We start from the raw sequence: 21,580 nt of genomic DNA on the forward strand, positions 1-21,580 counted from the left end.
GAGATGGAAGGAGCACCCTAAACAGGGTGCCCCTCACCCAAGCCTCACAGCTGCCCTCCACCTAAGCATAAGGCCATGGCAAGGGGCCTGGCTCCCATGTAACATAGGCACACCCCAGAGAAGGGACGCAGCAGGGACACCAGGACAGCCAGTGGTTTGGGAGACATGGGCCTCCTCCAAGAGGGACACACAGGTCAGTAGGGCTGAGCAGATGCACAGGCACCCCACGACCCCAGAGCGAGGCTTGTGCCCTCGCAACCCCCATGCATACCCCATCTCACACGCACGCAGGGAAACAGCACAGCTCCTGGGGCACAGCTCAGGGCCAGGGCTGCGAGCCAGCTGCATGGGCATGCCTGCTCCAGCCTCACCCACACTGGGGCAGCACGGCCTCAACGGGGTGCTAGCCTCCAAGCAGCTCTTGGGAGAACCCTGGCCTGTGGGGCCGTCAAACACATCAGAAAGCCCTGGCAGCAGGGCGGGGTGTGCATGTGTGTGAGGAGCTGAGCCTTTGAAGGCCTTGGAGGAGATGGATCAGGGCATTATTCAGGATCCCCTAGACATCATTACTCCTGTAGGGTACTCTCAAACTCACATGGAGGTGGTGGCATGTACCAAAAGGCACAGAGGGGCCCAGGGACAGCAGAAGACACCCAGCTCTCTTGGTCACACTGAAAACAGGGAGAAATCTCAGCAGCACCTAGGGCTCTAGGAGGCACCAATAGAAGGTGCAGAGAGATTTAAGGGAGTGAATGGAAACTATGCAGACCTCACCTGCTGAGCAGCCACATGGGACAACAGAAGCTGCAGCGGCAAAAGACGACATAAAACAGCAGGCGCCTTCCAGGCAACTTTAATACCAAGTGGCCGGCTTGTGGCCGGTCCTCCCGGTGCTGAGGACTCATTCATAGATAGTTGATAACCCCACTGCTGCTTCCTCGCAGCCCAGGGATACAAACAGCCCCACATCTCCAAGAGCCTTTAGATGCTCTCCTAGTTAAAAAGCAGCTCTGCCAGGAAATGGGACATACCCCCTTTATCAGGACAGTCCCCATGCACGGCCCTGTCCTCATCCTGAACGCTGGCAACATGCCATCAGCCAGACCGTTCCTCAGATACCAGGCATGCCAGCAAAGGAGAGCCAAGGCCACGCACAGTGCCCATGATCCCAGGCCAGCCCCTGCGGCCCCCTAAGCCTTCCTGGCCTTTACCCACTGCCAGAAGTCCCTCCAAGCAGTTTCCTCTTCTCCCAGGACCTACGCCAGGCTTCCCCACCAGAGCAGAGCAACACAAACTGATTAGAGAAAAGCTAAACCAGGGGGGTAAAACCTACACCCACCAAAAACAGAACAGAACCAACTGCTGGCTGAGGACGTGGCAGCCATCACAAGTTGTGACAGCACCTCTATTCTCCAGAGCTAGCTTTCAAACCCAAACAAACTCAAACCAAAACAAACAGGACCGCATCCCCAGCTGGGCCTGCATCTCACTCCTGTGGACTGGTGATGAGTAGGCAGATGGCTCAGGTTTGGCCCATGGTTCAGGTGGGATGACTGCCTACATGAGCTGGCACCCTGTGACAGAGAGAAAAGTATCAGGCTCTGCAGGAAGCCAAGAGCTCATAATCCCAACACCTCCTCTTAGCTCCTCATGCCCTTTGCTTCCAACCAGGAACCCCACTCCACTCTTGCATATCCTAGATTTGGGCTCAAATCCTTGCCCCACTTGCCAGGCTATGCTGGGTCCTTCCCCGATTGGGTCCCAACCTGCCCTATGGAACACACAACTCCCACAGGCCCAGAAGATGCTGTAAGACGTTGGGAGAGGTGGGTATTGTGCTGGCTCTGTGGAAGGACTCACCTAGTATCCTGAGCACCTGCAGTGCCATCATGTCCTTTGCCTTTTCATGCCCACTGGCACCTGGCACGTCTTGCCGGACCCATGTGAACCCACTGAAGGGCATTGGGTACGCCGGGATCACCACTTGACACCAGAACCGCAGCCACCCATCAGGGTTTTCCTGGACACATTTTGTAAAGAACAAGGGGGTCCCCAGGTGTCTCCTTCGGCACAGGGCATCCAGACGGTCCAGCACATTGCACAACACTGGAGACAGGGGCACCTGTGCCTGCCTGAAGCTCCCTGGAGACTTGACACGTGGCACCCAGATGGCCAATGGCTTTTCCTCACTGGATCGTAGCTTCTGTTTCAGGTCAGGTTTCAGCCAGTCCACCCTCATTTCCTCCTCATAGATCCTCATATTCCCTGTGCAAGAGAGATCTCAGCTTGCAAGAGACACTTGTGCACCAGCCCTCTACCTCTCAGGAGTGCTACAGGCTCTGCAGTCACTATCACACTGTCCCTTCCTGTTCCCCAGCATCTGGCACAATGACCCAAGGGCTAGTCTAACTCCGACCCAGAGTGCATAAACCACAGAGGATCCTCCACCTCTGTGACACCTCGCTCAGCCACAGGCCAGCTCTCATTTCAGAGTACTGCTTCTCCACTCCATTTTGCAACCAAGCTAAGCTGGGGCACAGGGCTGCAAAGCTTGGGTGTTTTTAGAGACAGACTACAACTACCTGGAGACAGGTGCAAAGACGACGGAGCCAAATGCTTCTCAACTGGGGCAGATAAAAGTTGGAGACAGACACAAAAGCTGAGAAGGTTCAGTTTGGACCTTTGGGAAACATGTCCCATAAGAGGCTAGTGGAGCCCTGGGACAGGGCACTGAGAGGTGTGATGCCTCCACCAATGCGGTTTGCAGAACTTGGCCAAAGCCCCAGCTGACACAGACCAGTACTGCTGGTGTCCTTGCTCCAAGCAGCCAACTAGACTGAGGCCCTCCAGATGCCCCCAGCACTGCTCAATTTGCATAATGACTGCCAGGGATCAGCCTCATAGAAGACCACTGCTCTTAGAGGGAACATGGGGAGAGGACAGGGGATGCGATGTCTCAAGGCTGAAGTCACCCCCCAGCTGAGCCTGGAGCTGGGGCCAGTGCTTGCCTAGACATACCAGGAAGACAAAACCCAGCACCATCCCATAGCAAACAAGCCTCCCCCTTGCCTCCCAGTACCTTCCATCAGGCTTTTCTTGGCCATGGCAGCAGCCCGGTGTGAGTTGTACTTCAGCACAGCAAGGTGGGCCTGCTTCCAGTAAGGGCTGGGATACAGCGTGATGCTGAGAATGCCCTCAGCAGCCTCCTGCAGCATGGCCTCCAGGTGCTTCCGGCTCAGCGAGGTGGCCAGGCCATCCATGCTCAGCTCACACTTCTCCGTGCTCTTGCACACCAGGATGGCGCAGCCTTCCTGCACCTCAAAGTTGTTGAGGGTGGTGATTGCCACCTTGGCACTGCGCCGGTTGCTGTACTTGGCATAGGCAAAGCCCCGGTTGAGCCCACTGAATGTCATCATGAGACGAAACTCATAGAGCTTCCCCACACTCTGGAAGAGGGGGATCAGCGTGTTCTCGTACATGTCCTGTGGCAACTTCCCAATGAATACCTCCGATCCCGTTGGTGGGGGGTCACCCACCCAGCCTGCAGGTACACAGTGACAGTGCATAGGGGCAAGACCCACTTAGCCTCCATGCCCACCAGACGCCCAGGCATGCCACGCTTCCAGTGCACGGCAGTACTAAGATACCCTTCACATACCTGGTGGTGGGCCGCCATATCGCCTCTGCCCGTTGACCTGCACTAGGTCGATGCCAGTTTCCTTCATCCAGGTGAGCAGGGCCATCTTATTGACTTGGTTGATGCTGTCAGTCCAAGTCTGCAAAGGCAGATGACGCTACAACGGCTCTGGGCAAAGAGTTTCCAGCCTCCCAGCGAGGCGCATCCCAACCCCAGGAAGCAACCATAAGCCCTACCACCAGCTGGCCACGGAGGAACAAATGCTTTGCTGCTCTGCCTTTAAGGTAAGGCTCCTCGGGAAACCCGAGCGGACTCCCAACACTGTACGTTCTAAGAGCTTCCACGTGTGCTCTCCAAGTCTGCTCCATGTGAAACAGTCAACTCCAGAGATTTTTGTACAGCACAAGGACACTGTTGGTGTTCCTCTACAGATACCCATTGGAGCTTTGAAAGCAAAGACATAGGCACCTGCTCAATAGCCTGCACTGTTGCAAGAAAGGGCTAGAGCCCTTTCTGGGACCCCCCAGACAGCCAACTCTCTTCTCTGCCAGCACCTTCCTATGCTTTGGGGTCACAAAAACTTCAAGGAGGGACTGAAAACACCACCTATGTGACAATATTATGCTTTAGCTCATTAAGTGCTGCAAGGTCCCATTAGGGCCTCTGAAGGCCACAAACTGAGTAGATTAAAATGTACCCAAATGGGTAACTTCAATCTGATGTACCTTTGCATCATCAGGTAACGGCTGCTCTCTCTCTCCAAGCTGTTGGTCTTTTTCGAAGGTGAGAAAACAGTTTTGTATAGAGGTGGGGACTCTACAGTGGGTCAATTCTGCTGAGAGGGAGCGGAAAGACCAGCTTCACCTCCAGCCATTATGCAACTAGGCCTCCTGCCGCCACAGCGCCAGAGCTGCGTTACAGCCCAGGCTACTGCCCGCCCCTTCGGCCATCCTTCCCCCCACCCCGTCTCGGGTAGCTTGTGCATGCGGGCAGGCCCTCGGGAAGGGCAGGGCCCGGCTCTCCAGGCACAGCCGCAACCGATTAGGTGCTAACATCACCTTGATGGTCCCTAAACACCACCCAGGCACGGAGCCAACCCGCTGCCCCGAGGACACGCAGGAGGGCAGGCGGGCGGGCTCGGGGCTCCAGGCCCGGGGGAGCCATGAGCTCGGCCGGCTGCCCCGCCGGGAGGGGCCCGTTCCCACGGAGCCAGCGCAAACGCGCCAGGAGAAGGCGCGGAGCGAGGGGTCTACGCCGCCCCGACGGCTCTCGGGCTGGGCCCGACCCCGCCGCCGCCCAACGGGAGGTGCCTCGGGGCGCTGTTTGCCGGTGCGGACCACGACGGGGCCTTGCAGTAAGACCGGCCCCGGGGGCTCCAGCCCCGACACACCGGCTCCGAGCCCTCCCCGCCAGCCCTCGAGACGGCTCCGAAACCGGCGGCTGCACCCCCGCCCCCCCGCAGCCTAAGTGGCGCCCGCGCTCTAGATACCGGCCTCGCGGCCGGGCCGGGCCGGGCCCAGCCGCAGCACCGGAGCTCCGTCACCCCCACCCTACGGGGCGATCGGGGGCCCGGCCGCCCCTCGAAGGGAAGCGCGGAGGACTCGAACCCGCCGCCGGCGGCCGGGCCCGCCCCAGGCCTAGACTCCCCCCCCAGATCCCAATCCCAATCCCAACCCCGGCTGCCCGCGGGGCCGCTCCCCGACGGCACCTACCGCCGCCTCCATCGCCGCGCCCGCTTCTCCTCGCCGCCGCCGCTCCGCCCTCGTCGGGGCCTGGAAGCTTCCAGCGCCGCCACCGCCCATTGGGCCGCGGCTACCCCGCCCCGGGGCGGGAGGATCCCACCGCCCCCCCCCATCCCCACCCCAGGGACGCGCCCCCGGGGAAGCGGGGCGCCCTGGGGGGGTACCCGCGCCCTCCACGCTGCTGCTCCCCACTGCCTTGCAGTGAGGTTTGGGCGCTCCACCAGGGCTCTGTAACCGTAGGACCTCTGGGAAGGGGGAAAAACTGGGCAAATTAAAAAAAAAAAAAACAAAACACAGCTTTGCAGAGGGCAGGGGAGCAGCATGATGGGCGAGAGGCACAGGCACAGAGGTGAGACGCAGAGCTGAGGACTGGGCACTCACAGGCTCGGGGCGGGAGGGGAGGGGACCCGTTTGACCCAGCGTAGCAGTGGCACCCTGCACCGGCACCGTTTGTCCAGGGTGGACGTCAGCACAGCCTTTCTTTGTGCACAGCACCATGTTTTGCAGAATGGCTTGTTCAAGGGGCCGTGAAGGAAGCACAGCTCAAGAAGCAGCCAAGACAGCATTTAACGTCAGCTCCCGCTCAGAGGAGCGGAGGCAGGTAAATGAATCCCTGCCCCAAGCAGAAAGCAGGCAAAAGGAGGAGGCAGGGATGGGACAGACAGAAGATTTATGTTTCTTGGAATGGCCTTTACATTTTGCTTTGCATAAGGTCACCTCCCTGCAAGCCAGAGCAGCGACGCTAGACTGGACGTTTATTCAAAATGAAGGGAACAAGAAGCTGCAGCCAAGACCCTGGGGTCTGCCAGCAGCATGGGGCTCCGCTTGTCACCTTAACGATCATGGACAGGAGGCAAATGCTTGCCAGGGACTCTCACAAAACAGCTTTCCAGCAAATCGCTCAGGGCCACAGTGTTTTGTAGAAGGCAACGCAGCCTCTCTGCTCCCATTGCGGAAAGGAGGGCACAAGACAAGAATAAACACAGCTTTCAAAGGCTCTCAGGCTCTCCAGAGCCACATCGCTTGGTAAAGGAGACAAGCAGCTTGGCATTTACAGGAGGAAATCTGTCAGCAGAAATCCAGTGAACAGGTAGATGTGGCCAGAAGGGTTTAAAACTGGCTTGTTCGTGTCTTGATTTCCTCAGCAAGGTTCTCCCTGGGAACACCAACCTACGAAGGAGAAGCACGAAGTTCCATAAATACAACACAAGCAGCTTGACATATTGTGACTTTTTCTGGTCCCACAGGAATGGCCCACACAACATTCGCTGCCCTCCATCTCAGGAGATCACATGGTGGTGCTCTCTGTCCCCTGTTCCTCCAAAGGGATCGAGCAGCAAATGCAGATCTGGCTCTTGACAATCATGAGTCACATTCCTCCCAGAGTGCTTCCTACTGGTTCCAAAGCCACAGCCACATGGATCACTGCTGTCCCCACTCATCCTAACAGTGCACCCAGGATGATGAGTGATGTCCTATGCCCTGGAAGGAGAGCATGAGCATACACACAGCCCATTGAGCTTTCCCACACACACCAGACCTCTGAATTAAGGAAGAGTTGGAAGTTCGAGGAGGCCACATGATGGGAGACTCTCCAGAGCTGGAGGAGACAGTGCTCCTTGGCTTGGGGGAACGGTGCAGGGGGAAGAACTGGAATAGCATGTGTTTCAGAAGTCCCTGGAGAGACCACAACTTAAAAAGATCTAATGAGAAGTGCAATGTATAAAGACCTGAGAACCTAAACTGTTACAGGAGGCTTTGTGGGAAACTGAGGCCAGGCAAGTGCTGCACAGCAAGTCAAGAAAGGCTGAGGAGACTCTCCATACACTCTCTCCAAAGGTGCACACACAAGTCCAGGCCTATTAAAGTACTGCCATCAATCAATGGACCTCCTATCGAGTCTGCCAGCACAGGCTCTCATTCCTCTGACTGTTATATGTGGACAGTCTTTCCCTCTGCAGCACCTCCTTGACAAGCAGCTTTCCAAAGTCTTGGAGGCTTTTCACATCAGGTGGAAGTGCCTTGCTCCTCCCATCTCCCCCTTTGGATACTAAGCTCAGAATGCAAGCCTGCAAAGCCACCTTGCTACCTACAACCTAACTGCACTGCTGCTGAACAGCTGAGTATGATGGGTCCTGAGGGCTGGCCTGAGCTGAGATGAAGGGTCAAGTAGCTGGCAGTCCCACTCCCAAGGTAGCACAGGCCTCACCTCCTCCCTGGTGGCCACAACTCGCAGCTTGACAACTCCATCCTTGAGCTCCTGCTCACCCACGATGGCAACAAGGGGAATGCCTGTGTCCTCACAGTACTGAAGCTGATTCAGTAGTTTGGGATTCTTCTTGTACAGCATCTCTGCCTGCAAGAGACCCAAAGCACAACACTCTGCTCAGCTCCAACCCATTTCTTTGCACCCTCAGCTGGACATTCTTGGTCTAACCTGCTCATCGCTGTCTGGTGAGTGGGGTACAGAGTGGGTTGTGAGACTGGAGCTAAAGGAGAAGGCTGGACATTATAGCTAGTGAGTAAGGCAATGCAGCTCAAAGGCACTCACAACACTCTGTTTATCATAGGAAAGCACCAGCTTATTAGCTATAGTCTGTGGCAGACCAGGGCTGACACCCATAATGTCCCTGCGGGCTCAGAATCCCCTGCAGTGTACTGAGGTGCTACTCAGCCTCCAAGGAGTCTGGGGAGAAGCTGCCTGAAGCCAGCAGGGAGCAGGGCATGCTGCACAACTTACCTTCTGCATGTGGAAAACAGCCCAGGCTCCTCCCTGACTCCTTCCCCTCCTTGAAAGGCCAGGTATTTTTGGCTTTCTCTTGGAGGCAGCATGAAATCACAGCTGCCATGCAGCAGGGGCTGGCTTGACAATCTGTCTTAAGTTAAAGATGCAGCCAGAGCAACCCCTGCAGTGCTAGGGAGGTAACCATATTGTGTCCAGCCCTTCCTAGGGAATGTCCAATTCGGGGCACAGAGAAGAGGCTGACTCCAGTCAGGAAGGCAGCCTGCTGCCAACCTTCTCTCCACAACTCCCTCCTCTCCGAGTAAAGCTAGATCTGGTCCATTCCTGGCATAGGAAACAGGAGAGTTGACTAGGCAGCTCCTCATGTGACCACCAGCAGTTTATACCTTGATCCCAGCGTCCCACAGCTCAGAGATGAGCTTCAGTCGCTCTTCTAGGAGCTTCTTTTGGGCAGAGGCCACTAGCACCTGCGTCTCTGTTGTTCGGATCTTCTCTCCAGAGGCCTGGAGAAGAGGCAGACTCAGTAAATGCCATGGACATACAGAGATATCCCAGACCCTGTGAGGAGGAATGGTCCACATCCCAGATCCACCTGTTCAGAAAAGGACCAGGCTCAGTGGGACAAGCAGCACAGCTCCATCACAGTCAGAGAGGCCCACAGACCCCCATCCTGGAGCCAAATCCAACCTTCTGGGATTGTTCTGTGATAGGTGTTTAACACAGTCTCCTTCTTGCACTGCAAGTGTGTGCAGGCTGGAGGATCTGCTGAGGATGAGCAATCTCTCTCTCTCTTCAGCTGCCTAGAGACTGTTCCTCTGCACCCAAAGGTTTGCAGCCTCACAGAAACCTGCCTTGAATGGCTCAGGAGCAGCCTAGTGGGAGCTGGACAGAGCCAGCTGTCTGCTGCACAGTTGGGCTGGAAACTGTGAGTTGGATGTAACAGCAGCAAACTGATATGCTCCAGGACTCTCAGGAGTAATCATCAGCCATCGGCTCCCAAATGAGACACTGGATACTCAAAGTGGCATTTTCCTGCCTCTGCTTTCTCTGGAGGGAGAAATCTTTAAAGGTCACCTGAAGAAGGACAAACCTGTCCAGGACTGGAGGTAGTGGGGAGAGGGTTCATTTTCCACTTAGAAATCCAGTTTGTATCTGGCTGCCAGGAGAGAGCTCTCCACAACAACAGAGCTCTGGAGGATGCAAATGGGAGGCCAAGATATACCTGGCATGCACTGAATAGGACTAAAGATGAGGAATGGGCAGAGAAACTCTTGAGCAGAAGGGACAGGAGTAAAGTATCTGGCACCTCCTAGACACACTATGCTCCCTGATCTGGGAGATCCAATCCCTTTCTGATCCTCATAGTATCTTGTATGCAATGTGATTTTTCAACTTCTTCGTCAATGACCTGGATTAGGGGACAGAGCGCCTCCTCAGCAAGTTTGCTGATGATACCAAGCTGGGAGGAGTGGCTGAGACACCAGAGGGCTGTGCTGCCATTCAGAGAGACCTGGACAGGCTGGAGAGCTGGGCGGAGAGGAACCTCCTGAGGTTCAACAAGGGCAAGTGCAGAGTTCTGCACCTAGGGAAAAAATAACCCTCCGCACCAGTACAAGCTGGGGAGCTGGAGAGCAGCCCTGCAGAGAAGGACCTGGGAGTGCTGGTGGATGACAAGTTGACCATGAGCCAGCAATGTGCCCTTGTGGCCAAGAAAGCCAATAGTATCCTGGGGTGCATTAGGAAGAGTGCTGCCAGCAGGTCGAGAGAGGGGATCCTGCCCCTCTACTCAGCCCTGGGGAGGCCTCATCTCAAGTACTGTGTCCAGTTCTGGGCTCCCCAGTACAAGAAAGACATGGAGCTACTGGAGAGAGTCCAGCATAGGGTTACCAAGACGATCAGAGGGCTGGAGCACCTGCCCTATGAGGAACGGCTGTGAGAGCTGGGCCTCTTTAGCCTCGGGAAGGGAAGACTGAGGGGGGATCTTATCAATGTGTACAAGTACCTGAAGGGAGGGTGTCAAGGGGACGAGGACAAACTCTTTTCAGTTGTCCCATGTGACAGGACAAGAGGCAATGGGCAGAAACTGAAACACGGGAAGTTCCACCTGAATGTGAGAAGGAATTTCTTTTCTGTGAGAGTGACGGAGCATTGGAACAGGTTGCCCAGAGAGGTTGTGGAGTCTCCTTCTCTGGAGATATTCAAGGCCCGCCTGGATGTGGCCCTATCTAACATGCTCTAGGTGACCCTGCTGAGCACGGGGGTTGGACTAGATGATCTCCAGAGGTCCCTTCCAACCTTACTGATTCTATGATGGGTGCACATACAGGGCTGCTCTCACCCTGTCAGTCTCGCACTGGCTGGCATGCCAAGAAGGCTCAGTGGTCATTTTAGGTGCCTAATGCAGCGGAGAACACTAAGGCATCTGATGTGGGTACCTGGTACTGCTGAGAGAACCCACTCCAGCTGCAGCTGAACATGTCAGATTCCCATCTCTAATCATGCTGGAAGAGGGATCTTATCTCTAGTGAGACTTCCAAAGATCATCTCTCAAACAAGAGGAAAAAGGAGATTGTGACCTGGCTCTGACTCTTGCTGCAGAGCAGAGTGGGGACCTGACTGGCTCCTCCATAAAGGACCACAGTGAGTAAGACTAACTTCAGCATCTCCTGGAATAGGGGGCAAAACACAGGTGAAGAGTGGAAATCCTCACCTTCCTCCCACCCTAGTCAAGTTCCAAGGCACCTACCTCCACCTTCTGCTCCATGATGGAGAAGATCCGCTCAATCCCAATGCTGACTCCCACACAGGGCACCTTGCGTCCCTTGGGATCAAACATCCCCACCAGCCCATCGTAGCGACCACCTCCAGCCACGCTCCCAACGCTGACTGACTCCTCTACACGGTCGTTCTCCTGCTGTACCAGGACAGCCTCAAAGATCACCCCTGTATAGTAGTCCAGACCTCGTGCCAGGCTCAGGTCAAAGGAGATCTGCAGGACACAAGCACAGTCCCATCACTGGGCGCAGCTCAGACACAAAGGCAGCACCCGCTCCCCCCTCCCCCCCACCATCCTCTGCACCTCCTCACCTTCCCTGTGATGCCAAACAGTGTCAGGTACTCAAAGAGCAGCTTCATGTCCCCCAGCCCCTCCTTGGCTAGTTTATTCTGAGATAGCTTTGGGTCCTGGAGGAGCTGCTCAATCAGGTCCAGGCCACCTGTGGGAACAAGGCATGCCTGGGGTCTGCCATGGGCCAGCAACAGGGCAGCACTGGCAACCAGGGGCCCAGCCAGTCACGCGGGCTGCTTTGCACGCTCTGTCCCTGCCCAGGGTGCACTGGCCCCTCTCTGCCTGGTCTGGAAGAGAGTGGCCGCACCTGTGGGGACAGTGACCGAGCAGGCTGGAAGGGGGCTTTCAGCTGAGAGGGAGAAGGGATCCACCCTACAGTGCTCACCATGGAGCTGGACGTAATCCCCGATGCGATCCGCAGCCTCAGGAGAGAGCCCCTTCTCTCCCACCATCTCGCTCTTCACATCCTCCCATGACATCTGTGAGGGGAGACAAGAACATCAGCTGCTGCCCCAGGGATACAGCTCTTCCTGGGAACGCTCTCTGGCAGCCCTGGCCCTCTGTCCTGCCTCACACAGGTGAACAGACTTGTCTTCCTCCAACATGTCTTTACACTGTGGGACTCTGTCAGTGTCAGAGTGGACAAGGACTCCGTGAAGGAAACGGAAAACAAAATGTAGCCAAAACTGAGGCCTGTTGCACCCATGAAGTATTCTTAGCAGCATATAATTAATATACTTGCTTTGAACCTGGATAGGAGCATGATATAATAATTGACACTGTAGGAGCATTTTGTAACACTGTAATACTACTAATCGCATTGCCAGCAACAATGTAAAAACCTTTTGTTACAAAGCTCAGCAAAAATATGTAATAAACATGTAACTACAAAGCAGCAAATAGATTTGAGGCAGTTGCATAAAGCAGGTGAAGACAAGCACACGCAAGAAGTAAAATCTAACACAACAACAAAGGATGCAGAATGAGCAGGATAGATGTATGGTGGAACCAGAACAAGTCCTGGTCATAGAAACAAGACAAACTGTGCCGGGAGCAAATGAAGCCTCTCTGTTTTTCTGGAGATGGAGTCAGGAGCATATGAACACCAATAACAAGTGATAAAAAACAAGAAACAAAGAAGTTGACCACTTCAGTTCCACACCTTCCCTCCATGGAAACCTTGAGTCGCCTCCACCTGAGCTGCTGAGATCATAAAGGATGGAGCCATCAGCGTTAACAACACAGCAACAGTTAAGTACACTCACAGCTAATTTGGCACGAGATTGTATAGGACTAATTCTTTGTAGTGATAATGCTGGATAATAATTAAGAACTGAGCACTGGCAATGTGTACTGTTAATGAATGTCACTCCAACCAAGGGTTGTTCTGAAGTCAAACTGGCTTGATCCATTTGTTCTTTAAACAGTCCCATTATTCCCTAATACCATGTAGGCATATATCCAGTCACAACCCAGACTACTGCATCTTTTGTGCTAAGGAGAGAAACCAAAATACAGAGGACGGATCAATGACCACAAGAAGACAGAGGCATACAACAGAAAGAGTCCACCACACCTGATGCTTACCATCAGTAAATCTCTCTCTCATAATGTGTAGGGCACACTTGGTAAGAAAGCTGGGACATGTTCAGTTCTTCCCTTGGCACTTACATTTGGTAACCATTGGAAAGGATGTTGGGCTATGTGAGCTTTACTCTCACCTGGTACTGTTCTTTCTACAGCTGTGCCTAAACTGTGATTCATGCAGCAGGCCTGCACTGAGACAGCATAGACCTCAGCATAGCTGGGAACACTTGTATGAAGCTGAATACGCAGATGATCAGCCCACAATGATAGCAGTCTTAGCTGCAAGGCCAGAAGCAACTTGGGAATGCTGTCAAGGTGTAATTTGGACACCGTGAAGCAGTAACGCTGTTCCTCTTGACAGCATTGCTAAGGTTTGCTGACTGAACTGAAACTAAAACAGGGCTTTGGGAAGCACAGGCTAAGGACAGTATAGGCAGGAGCAGGCAAGCTCCCCTTGCTGTGTTCAGCCATCTAAAAAGAGACAGAAGGACTCATAGCAAGAAGTGCTAATCTGTATTAGCATCTTGCTTAATCTGATGCTCACTCTTCCCTAGATGCTGACACTTCCTGTGAGACATGAGCTGCACCTGGAGAATTGCGTCATCACCTCTTCCATGCTCTCCACGGCATCTCTTCTCCAGTACATAACTCCATCTCTTATATCCATGCAGAGCCTCTTTATATCCCAGCACTGCAGTGCACTAAAGAAGTGCACTAAAAATTGTATCTTTATTTTAAGATTCCTATTCCTTAGCTATTAGTAGAGGACAGTAAAAACTTACAGAACCAGTTGTGCACAGAGTTTCTGATCTGAGTTTCTGATCTCTCATTCTTTCTCACTCTAAATCTCTTTCTCTAACTCAGACACTTGTTTCCAAGCGAACATGAAAACCTCATTTCTATATGTCCTTCTTGCTTCTATTGCCGTCTTCCTGTTGTTCGCTCACTCCATCTCCCGAGGGCCCCACAACCCAGCTAGAGGCACAGGTTCTACCAGGATTCCCTGATCACCCCTAAACAGCATGGCCAGCAAAGCGCACACACTACGGTCCATATGTTCCCAGCAAGGATGCTGGACATGACATTGCCAAGCAAGAGTAGTACTTACTCAACAGCAAGATTTGCTGGACAACACAACGATTTCTGCAGCCAACACAACCACTTCCATTTGACCCAGCCCTGTCACCTGCAGGGTAACTGCTTTTATGCACGACTGCAGTTCTCCTCTTCTAGACTACCACAGCAGTTTGCCATTAGATCTCTTTCCTACTGAGTTCTGAAATTTGAGCAAAGATTCCAGAATACAATTATGATTCCTTAAGCCACCATCCTAAAAACCACATTGGAAAAGGCTTTTCAATGTTGTGGCTCAGTCTGAAAGGTGGGATCTCAAGCTCTAGGTTCATAAGCAGCGGTAGCTTAAGCCACCTGAGGTTTGGGATATTAATTTTAGAGAGCCTCCAAGGAGAAGAGTGCCTTTTCCTCCCTTCTTTCCATTTGTCAGCACCATGTGAGATGTTGGAGGAGAAAGCATAGAACCCAGTTCTGCTATGTGGCTGCAGTGCCCAGCACGTCTCCTCCTCAACATTCATGTGGGAAAGAAAAAGAAGGAGAAGGAGCACCTCAATTATTTGCATTTTGCAGCCAGCTTTCATAGCCCCATGGCCAGAGCAACCACAGGGACAGGGACTCACTGAAAGCCCAGTAGCAGTTGCTGCAGGCCAGAGCTCCAACCCATACCTTATCCAGTTTGTCAACGCTGGAGCAGATGGTCCGGAATTTGCTATCTGCAACACCACAAACTGCAAACATCCCATCAAGGATGCGTCGATCGTTGACCTGGGGGATAGGAAACAAGTCATTTACTATGAACTCAGACATATGGTTCAACTGAGTCCAGTTTCTCTCCTCTCTGGTTTCAGCTATGTAAGAGAAAAACTAGCAGCCACCCTAGCCTGATGGGGAACTCTTGTGGAGCTGCTTGGCATTCTGATGTATAAGATATTTCCCATTTCAGAATAGTAGGGAAAAAAGACAGCTATCTGCATTCTCAAAAGTCTGCCAACGCACCTCTCCAGCGACTCAAAAAGCCAGTCAGGAGTGGGCAAAATTTTGTCATTGGTTAGGAACTAGAAAGGAAAGACCAAGATGAGATGAGCTTTATCAGAATGTGGAGAATCAGACTCAGCTAGAGCAGTGGGGTGGAGAGACAGATAGTGGAAGAGAAACAACAGTCAACGTGGAGTGCAAGTGGCTGGTAGTATTTTTTGCTGCTTATAATTCCTGAGCAATTTCAGTCTTTTCCTCATTTTTGAGGAGCAAAGCTGCCTCTCTCCTCACACCAGGCCAACTACAGCAATTAATTCCTACCAAGCCTGGGTAGAGCCATCAGCTTCTCCTTCTAGAGCCACAGACATCTCCACTTAACAGAGAAAAAGCTGAAGAAAACTAGTGGGACCTACAAGCCCTCTTACATGAGCACACATGCCATCAGTCTCTAATGCAGGTTTAAAAACAGGCCAGGAACAGACCATGAACTGAGGTGAATTCAGTACATTGTTCCTGCACTGAGAGAACAGGGTAAAGTGATATCCGATTATGTTAAAACATTGTTGAGGGATTTTTTTTTTATAGCACAGTAAATTCCCACAGTTTAATTATGCTCTGCAAGAGGAGATAATTGAGGCCAAAGGCTTAGCTGGATTCAATATTTCTATGGCTAGCAAGAATATCTGCAGTTAAATTAGACAGCAACGGACTGTTCAAAGGCTATAAATACTCCTGCATTGACATGAACCAGATGGTCACTCATGGAAGAGATGGAGCTGTTTCCACCACAGGCAGGCTGTTCTGCCATTCCCCATTACAGGGTCACTTGTCTGTCCTCATAAGGATCTGCTGTTGCCGCTGACCAAACACAAACTACTTGGACCTCAACTTGATGGCAGTTCCTGTGCACAGCCCTTCAGCTCATCTCAGACTGGCTCAAGGGCAGACAGACGCAGCGGAGGCCACAATGGTGAGCCTAACACCCAGCCTGCTGTCAGATATGACCTACACCTCTCACCTCCCAGCCCAGCCCATCAAAAGCCCAGCTCTAGGCCCCCCTCAGAGCTCCCACTGTCCTCCTACATGTCAGATCCTCCTACCCATCACTCTCCTGCTGCTGTAAACATACTTATCCTGATCTGCACACCTAGAACCATTTGTTACCATACCAAGATGACAGCTGTTTTGAAGCAAATGGCAAGTGCAACCTAAAGTAATGCATATGTCTTCTGGAAGATGTCTCAGTCCCACAAAGGACCTGGTGGAATTTGCAGACAACACTGCACACACACAGGAGATATCCCTACTAAGGGACCAGAAGTGGGGACAAGGGCAAGCATCCTGGGTTAGAGCCTATTTTACTGCAGGCAGTGTATATGACAGCCACATTGTTATTTGGGCTGCTGGATATTTTGCAGGGGACCATGGTTAATTCTTCAGAGAACCTCACTAACTGTGGCTTTGGGGAACCCCCTATGTTCCCACTTAAAGGGCAGTCTGAGCTGAGGACCAACATTCAACCTGCAAACACAGACAGTGCAAGAGCAGGGAGAGGCCAGATCAACTAGGGTTTCTGGATGAGGACTTGGTAGGGATTAGAAAGGGAACAGATGTTGCTGAGTAGAGCCATAGAGACAAAGACCACTGGCTTTGCACTGTGGCACAGAGAATCATGCCTGGGGATCTAGCTCTGGTCTCACCTTAATAAGAAAGTTTCCAAGCTGCAGCTCACTCAGGATCTCATGCACTATTTTCAGGCACTCAGCATCAGGAATCATAGGATCGAACTGACCAGCGATGTCAAAATCCTGGGGACAAGAAAAGGTAGTGAGCGCTTTGGCAATGCTACTGGAAAAACCCAGCCAAGAGCTGGTCAATCATATTTAAGAAATGATGCAGAAAAAGCTGCTAGGCTGAGCAGAGAAGCGAAGCAGGTCAAGGAGAGAGGGTACAAGAACTTGATTTACTCAGTTTAAGGAAGGCAAGTTTTCTCTAAGGGAATACTTGGAAAGGGGTGAGAATCAATATCAAGGGATGAGAGCTATTGTTTAAATAACTGCATTGGCACAAGGGAAAATAAGCTATAATTTTAGCTTAGATATTAGAAGACCATTTCTAACTAGGAATAACATCTTGGATTGATCTTTCAAATGAGACAGCAGGCAAACTGTAGACATTTTGGAAATGGGAATTTGACAGCATCAGGAATTGGAATACATCAACAGAGATCGTATGGAGAAACAGTAATATTCTCAATTAATAATTAGTTTGTGATATGAGGCCCTGGAGACTGTGTCAATACAGTGGAACAAACCCATTCCTCAGGGCTCCTGTACTTGACTGAGAGCACCAAAAGGGACATTGCTCTCTGACCTGTTCTGTAATGAGGCCTCCAGGTTTTTCTGCGCCTTCCTTTGAAACGGAGGATCAACTAAGCACAGGAAAAGTGCTGTGGCTGAGTCACTCACCTGCCTAATTCACGTGTCCTGTTTGCATACCCATATGTTAAACTGATGCCAGATTCGGGATCAGGAAGAAATTCTTCCCTTAGGCCAGGCTGGTAGGCACTGTGGGATGCAGTAAGGAGCTGCCCTCCTCCACAGTGCAAAGCAACAGCCTGCTGCCTCGGGCTCCAGGAAGTTCCATTACTAAGTTCCCTGTTACAACAGTGCCTTAAGTTATGGCCACTGTCTTCAGGCTCTCACTCTCAGGCTGGGTTTAGCACCCACAGGGGTGCACAGAGGAGAAGGTCAACAGATCCTCCTAAGCATCTTAAAGTCACGGGGAAGCTGACCTCAGGGTAGCACTGACTTTGGTCCTATATCCTCACAACTGCTGCCCAGCAACATCTCTGCCAATGGCCAAACTCACACACTGGTAAAACTCCCTGTAGCGGCCCCTGGTCATGGCTGGGTTGTCCCGCCTGTACACCTTAGCAATGTGGTAGCGCTTAATGTTGGTGATTTTGTTCATTGCCAAATAGCGAGCAAAAGGCACCTGAGACCGAAAGGTTAAGGACAGAAATGGGGAGGAATCACCCCAACCCAATCATCACCCACAGGCAGTGCTGGGCCCTCATTATCTCCCCAAGATCTAGCACAGTGCAGCATACACCCATGAGAAAGCAACAAGTGTCAGGACTCCCTGCGGTTCCCTGAGGCCTCCCCAGCTCTCTGAGACACAATCCCACATGTGCTGCCATTAGCACAAGAAAAGGTGTCCTTACAGACACCTTCCTGCACTGCCACAGGCCAGATCTCATGCCCGTGTGGCTTAAATACAATTGTAGCCTGCTTCGGGTACCCTGTTATAGAACAAACCCCACTCAGCACAGATCTCCCTTCCCTCCACATGCAAGCACTACTTTGCTCAACTGTAGAGCTAAACAGCAAGTAACTGAGCAAGAGCTCTGCCCACACTGAACTACACCATCTGCTCATGCTCTTCATGCCACTACAGAGGTCAGAAGCAAGAGACTGTCATCCCTCTTCCTCCCTTGCCCTCTGGATAGGGCTGCTCCAAAAGGGAGATACCAAAGACAACAAGACCCCTCAGCATTGCAGGAGCTGGGCTCTGGCAGGATACAGTCAGGTCGTAGCGCAGGGACAGCAGCTCTCCCCCCTGATCCTGCAGATCATAGATGAGTTTCGAGTCTTCTCCATACTTCCCTGTCAGCGTTTCCTACAAAACAAGCACACATGAACAAACAACGTCTTCAGTGACAACAGATCACAGAATCACAGAATGCTTGAGGTTGGAAGGGACCTTTGGAGATCGTCTAGTCTAATCTCCCTGCTCAAGCAGGGTCACCTAGAGCAAGTTGCTCAGGACTGTGTCCAGATGGCTTTTGAATATCTCCAGAGATGGACAGTCCACAGTCTGTCTGGGATACCTAAAAGCTGATCTAAGGGATCAGCCCTAGAACATGCAGAGAACAAGAATGGAAAGAAAGGACACACCAGGAAATGGAAGACAACAATTCTTAGTCCTCCAGCTTACTACAGAGAATCCAGTTTCCTGAGGTCACTGGTCTCCTAAGGTCAGCGTTAATGATTTTCCCACTCTGTAAATGCACCTTAAGCCTTCAACTGCTGGATCTGAACCAGCTCAGCCAGCTTACTCTGCCTTTGCTCACCTTCAGCTCAAACACTGGTGTGTCAATAACCTCTGCTCCATGGCGCTTGAAGCAGGTAATGATAGCATTGAAGACTCTCTCCCGAATGGCCATTTGTTTGGGGTTGTAGTCCCGCGTGCCCTGGGATGAGATGAGGAAAAGAAGAGCAAAACACACATCAGGTTAGAGGTAACAGAGAATATCCCTGGCGACTGTCTGTGTTGTGGGCCAGGCATGCAGCAGCAGACAGAGAGGTGCAGAATCTACCAAGATCATGTCCAGAAACCAGATGGCAAGACAGCTGGTAAAAAGCATCGCCAAAGAATACTAGAAAACATCAGGACTCGGCTCCTACGTGAACTGTCACAGTCAGCAGAGCTAAATGTGAGCCAGGTGTTTCAAGATGCAGGAGGCAAAGGAGCTTATGTGGATCCAGGACCCAGAGAACTCAGTGCTCTTAAGGCAGATGATACAGTGAAGATCTGTTCACAGCTTTGATTCAGATGCATCAGCCAGATCTGTAAAATAATTCTGACGACTGGGCTTAGAGGGCATACACCCTTTGAAACTGTCAAACAAACAGCAACTTTATACTTTCCAAAGAACTCATGTAGAGGGAAGTCAGATATTTTCAAATGGTGCTACCTAAAAACTGCTCATCTGCTGTTCAACGGGATAGGCTCCCTTTTAATTTCTTCACTATTAAGAGCCACTGAGTCATTTTGATAACTCCCTTTTAAGCTTTCAGCAATGCATAATTGACTGTTAATTAACTGGATCTCTCTTTCAAGGTACAGTCAGATGAGAAAAAGCAGAGCGCTCAGGCATATTACACTCAGCAACATCCTGTATACTGGTTGCACAGTGAAAAGTGCCTTTCAGTAGTGCTTTGACATGGCTAAGATGCAGAAAATTCCACTTGTATTTCCCTTGGAACTCACAGGGCTGGAAATCGCCTCTCCAGATCACAATTAAGTTTACCAAAATATACAACAAAGGAAATGCAGTAATCAGAGGAGAACATTGTTAAGGATTTCCTCTAAGTCACTGGTGTTAGCATAAGCTGGTTTATTAGTGAACAACACCCATAGCTGTCTACAAGTCACAGTGTGGCAGAGCAGTTTGTCTTTGGTCAGCTGCTAGCAAAGAAACATTTGGGTTACAAAAAAACTTTAGCATAAATTGTATTACAGACACTATTCTCTGGGGCCTAAGGCTGCCCATGAGGAAAGAGTTCTTTTGTGAGAGAAGAGATATTGGCAGCAGTCCAGACCTGCTCTTTAAACAGGATGGATCCATTCCTACAGACTGATACAAAACCAGAAGCCATGAGAAAAAAAAAAAAGACATCTTTCCTCCCTGCCACATTGTAAGATGTGCTGAATATTTCCGGCAAACACTGCCGGGCATTGGGGTTTCCTTGGCTCATATATTCCTTGCAGCACCCCGCACTGAGCCTGGCACTTTGCAATACTGTGCACTCACTCAACCTGTCAGCGGCTTCACCCCTCTGCGTGGTTAGCAGGAGTATGAGCACATTGAGGATCCTTACCTTTGAGAGCCAGGGTTTGCAGACACTGGTGCTACTGGTCAGTGCTGAAGAGCCCTAGTCCTAAATTGCCCACCAGAGGTAATACAAGTCATGATTGCCACCAGGGGTAATACAAGTTGTGATCCTACTCCAAACAGTGAGACTGAGGCAGACACACGCCTTATAGTGTGCAGCTGTAAAACAACCAAACGAGAACTTATGTCCCTAACTGCATCAGTTTGGGGTGGCTTGTCACAGAAGCACCAGAAGCCTTTAGAGTTTTAGTAGGGATATCTGGGCTGGATGCTGTCAGAGTTACTTTCATCCTTCTCTCTCCTACCACATAGCCATTATGAGCAAAAGGGAAACAGAAACAAAGACAGGCAGGTCAGCGCTGCCAGCGGAGACTCTACACACCCAGGTGCATACGGGTGGGTGCTCACACAAGCAGACTGCGCACGGAGAGCTGTGTGCGGGCACGTGCGGTTGAAGACGTTACCTTCGGGGTCTTGAGCACAAATTTGCCCTTCCCTTCCTCTCCCAGCTCGGCCTTCATCTCCAGCAACTTTGCCACCTCCTCCGCGATCTGGGGAGGGAGCAGCAGGGGAAGCGGGGTGAGCGCACCAGGCAGGCGCAGCCCCCAGGCTTCGCCCAGCACCCTCAGCCCCTGCATCCCCAGGACGCCCCATCTCCGCTGCCTCCCCAGCCGCCTCAGTCCCAGCCCTAGCACCCCTGTCCCCCCGCAGCCCCACTGCTGCTGCGGGTCCCCCAACCTGAGCACCCCAAGCCCGCCCCGTCCAAGCCGCCGCCGCCGCCCCGAGCTCCCCCGCAGCACCCCCCCCCCCGCCCAGCCCAGCCCCCCACGTCTCTCGCTGCCGCACCGCGTTGGGCTCCGCCGTCTCCTGCTTGAGCCGCCGCGCCGCGTCCGCCATGGCCGCGCCCGCGCCTGCGCCTGCGCCGCGCGCCTGCGCCCTGCCGCGGGGGCGGGGCCGCCGCACCGACGGGGCGGGCGGCGAAGCGGGGCGGCGCCGGGGTGAAGCGGCCGCTCCGCTTCATTTATTTTCTCATTCGGTCATTCTTCCAAAAAATCATAATAATAATTAAAAAAAA

The 21,580-nt window shown here is 52.3% G+C and overlaps 2 protein-coding genes across 2 annotated transcripts; both read right to left on the bottom strand.

Moving 5' to 3' along the window:
• Positions 1-658: 658 nt before the first annotated feature.
• On the bottom strand, positions 659-5,592 carry DND1 (DND microRNA-mediated repression inhibitor 1). The gene is made up of 5 exons (XM_062587414.1): positions 5,350-5,592; positions 3,659-4,081; positions 3,080-3,541; positions 1,861-2,265; positions 659-1,574 (listed from the first exon to the last, which is right to left on the bottom strand). Exons 2-5 carry the CDS (start codon positions 3,741-3,743, stop codon positions 1,558-1,560), a joined length of 969 nt encoding a protein of 322 aa, XP_062443398.1. The 5' UTR covers positions 3,744-4,081; positions 5,350-5,592; the 3' UTR covers positions 659-1,557.
• Positions 5,593-6,032: 440 nt separating this feature from the next.
• HARS1 (histidyl-tRNA synthetase 1) lies at positions 6,033-21,425 on the bottom strand. Its single transcript, XM_062587078.1, has 13 exons — positions 21,352-21,425; positions 20,970-21,056; positions 18,961-19,080; positions 18,411-18,506; positions 17,697-17,822; positions 16,526-16,633; positions 14,517-14,615; positions 11,575-11,668; positions 11,210-11,337; positions 10,869-11,111; positions 8,509-8,625; positions 7,589-7,735; positions 6,033-6,549 (listed from the first exon to the last, which is right to left on the bottom strand). Exons 1-13 carry the CDS (start codon positions 21,400-21,402, stop codon positions 6,490-6,492), a joined length of 1,476 nt encoding a protein of 491 aa, XP_062443062.1. The 5' UTR covers positions 21,403-21,425; the 3' UTR covers positions 6,033-6,489.
• Between the last annotated feature and the right edge of the window lie 155 nt (positions 21,426-21,580).

The sequence above is a fragment of the Rhea pennata genome, chromosome 14, assembly GCF_028389875.1.
Source record: "Rhea pennata isolate bPtePen1 chromosome 14, bPtePen1.pri, whole genome shotgun sequence".
NCBI lineage: Eukaryota > Metazoa > Chordata > Aves > Rheiformes > Rheidae > Rhea > Rhea pennata.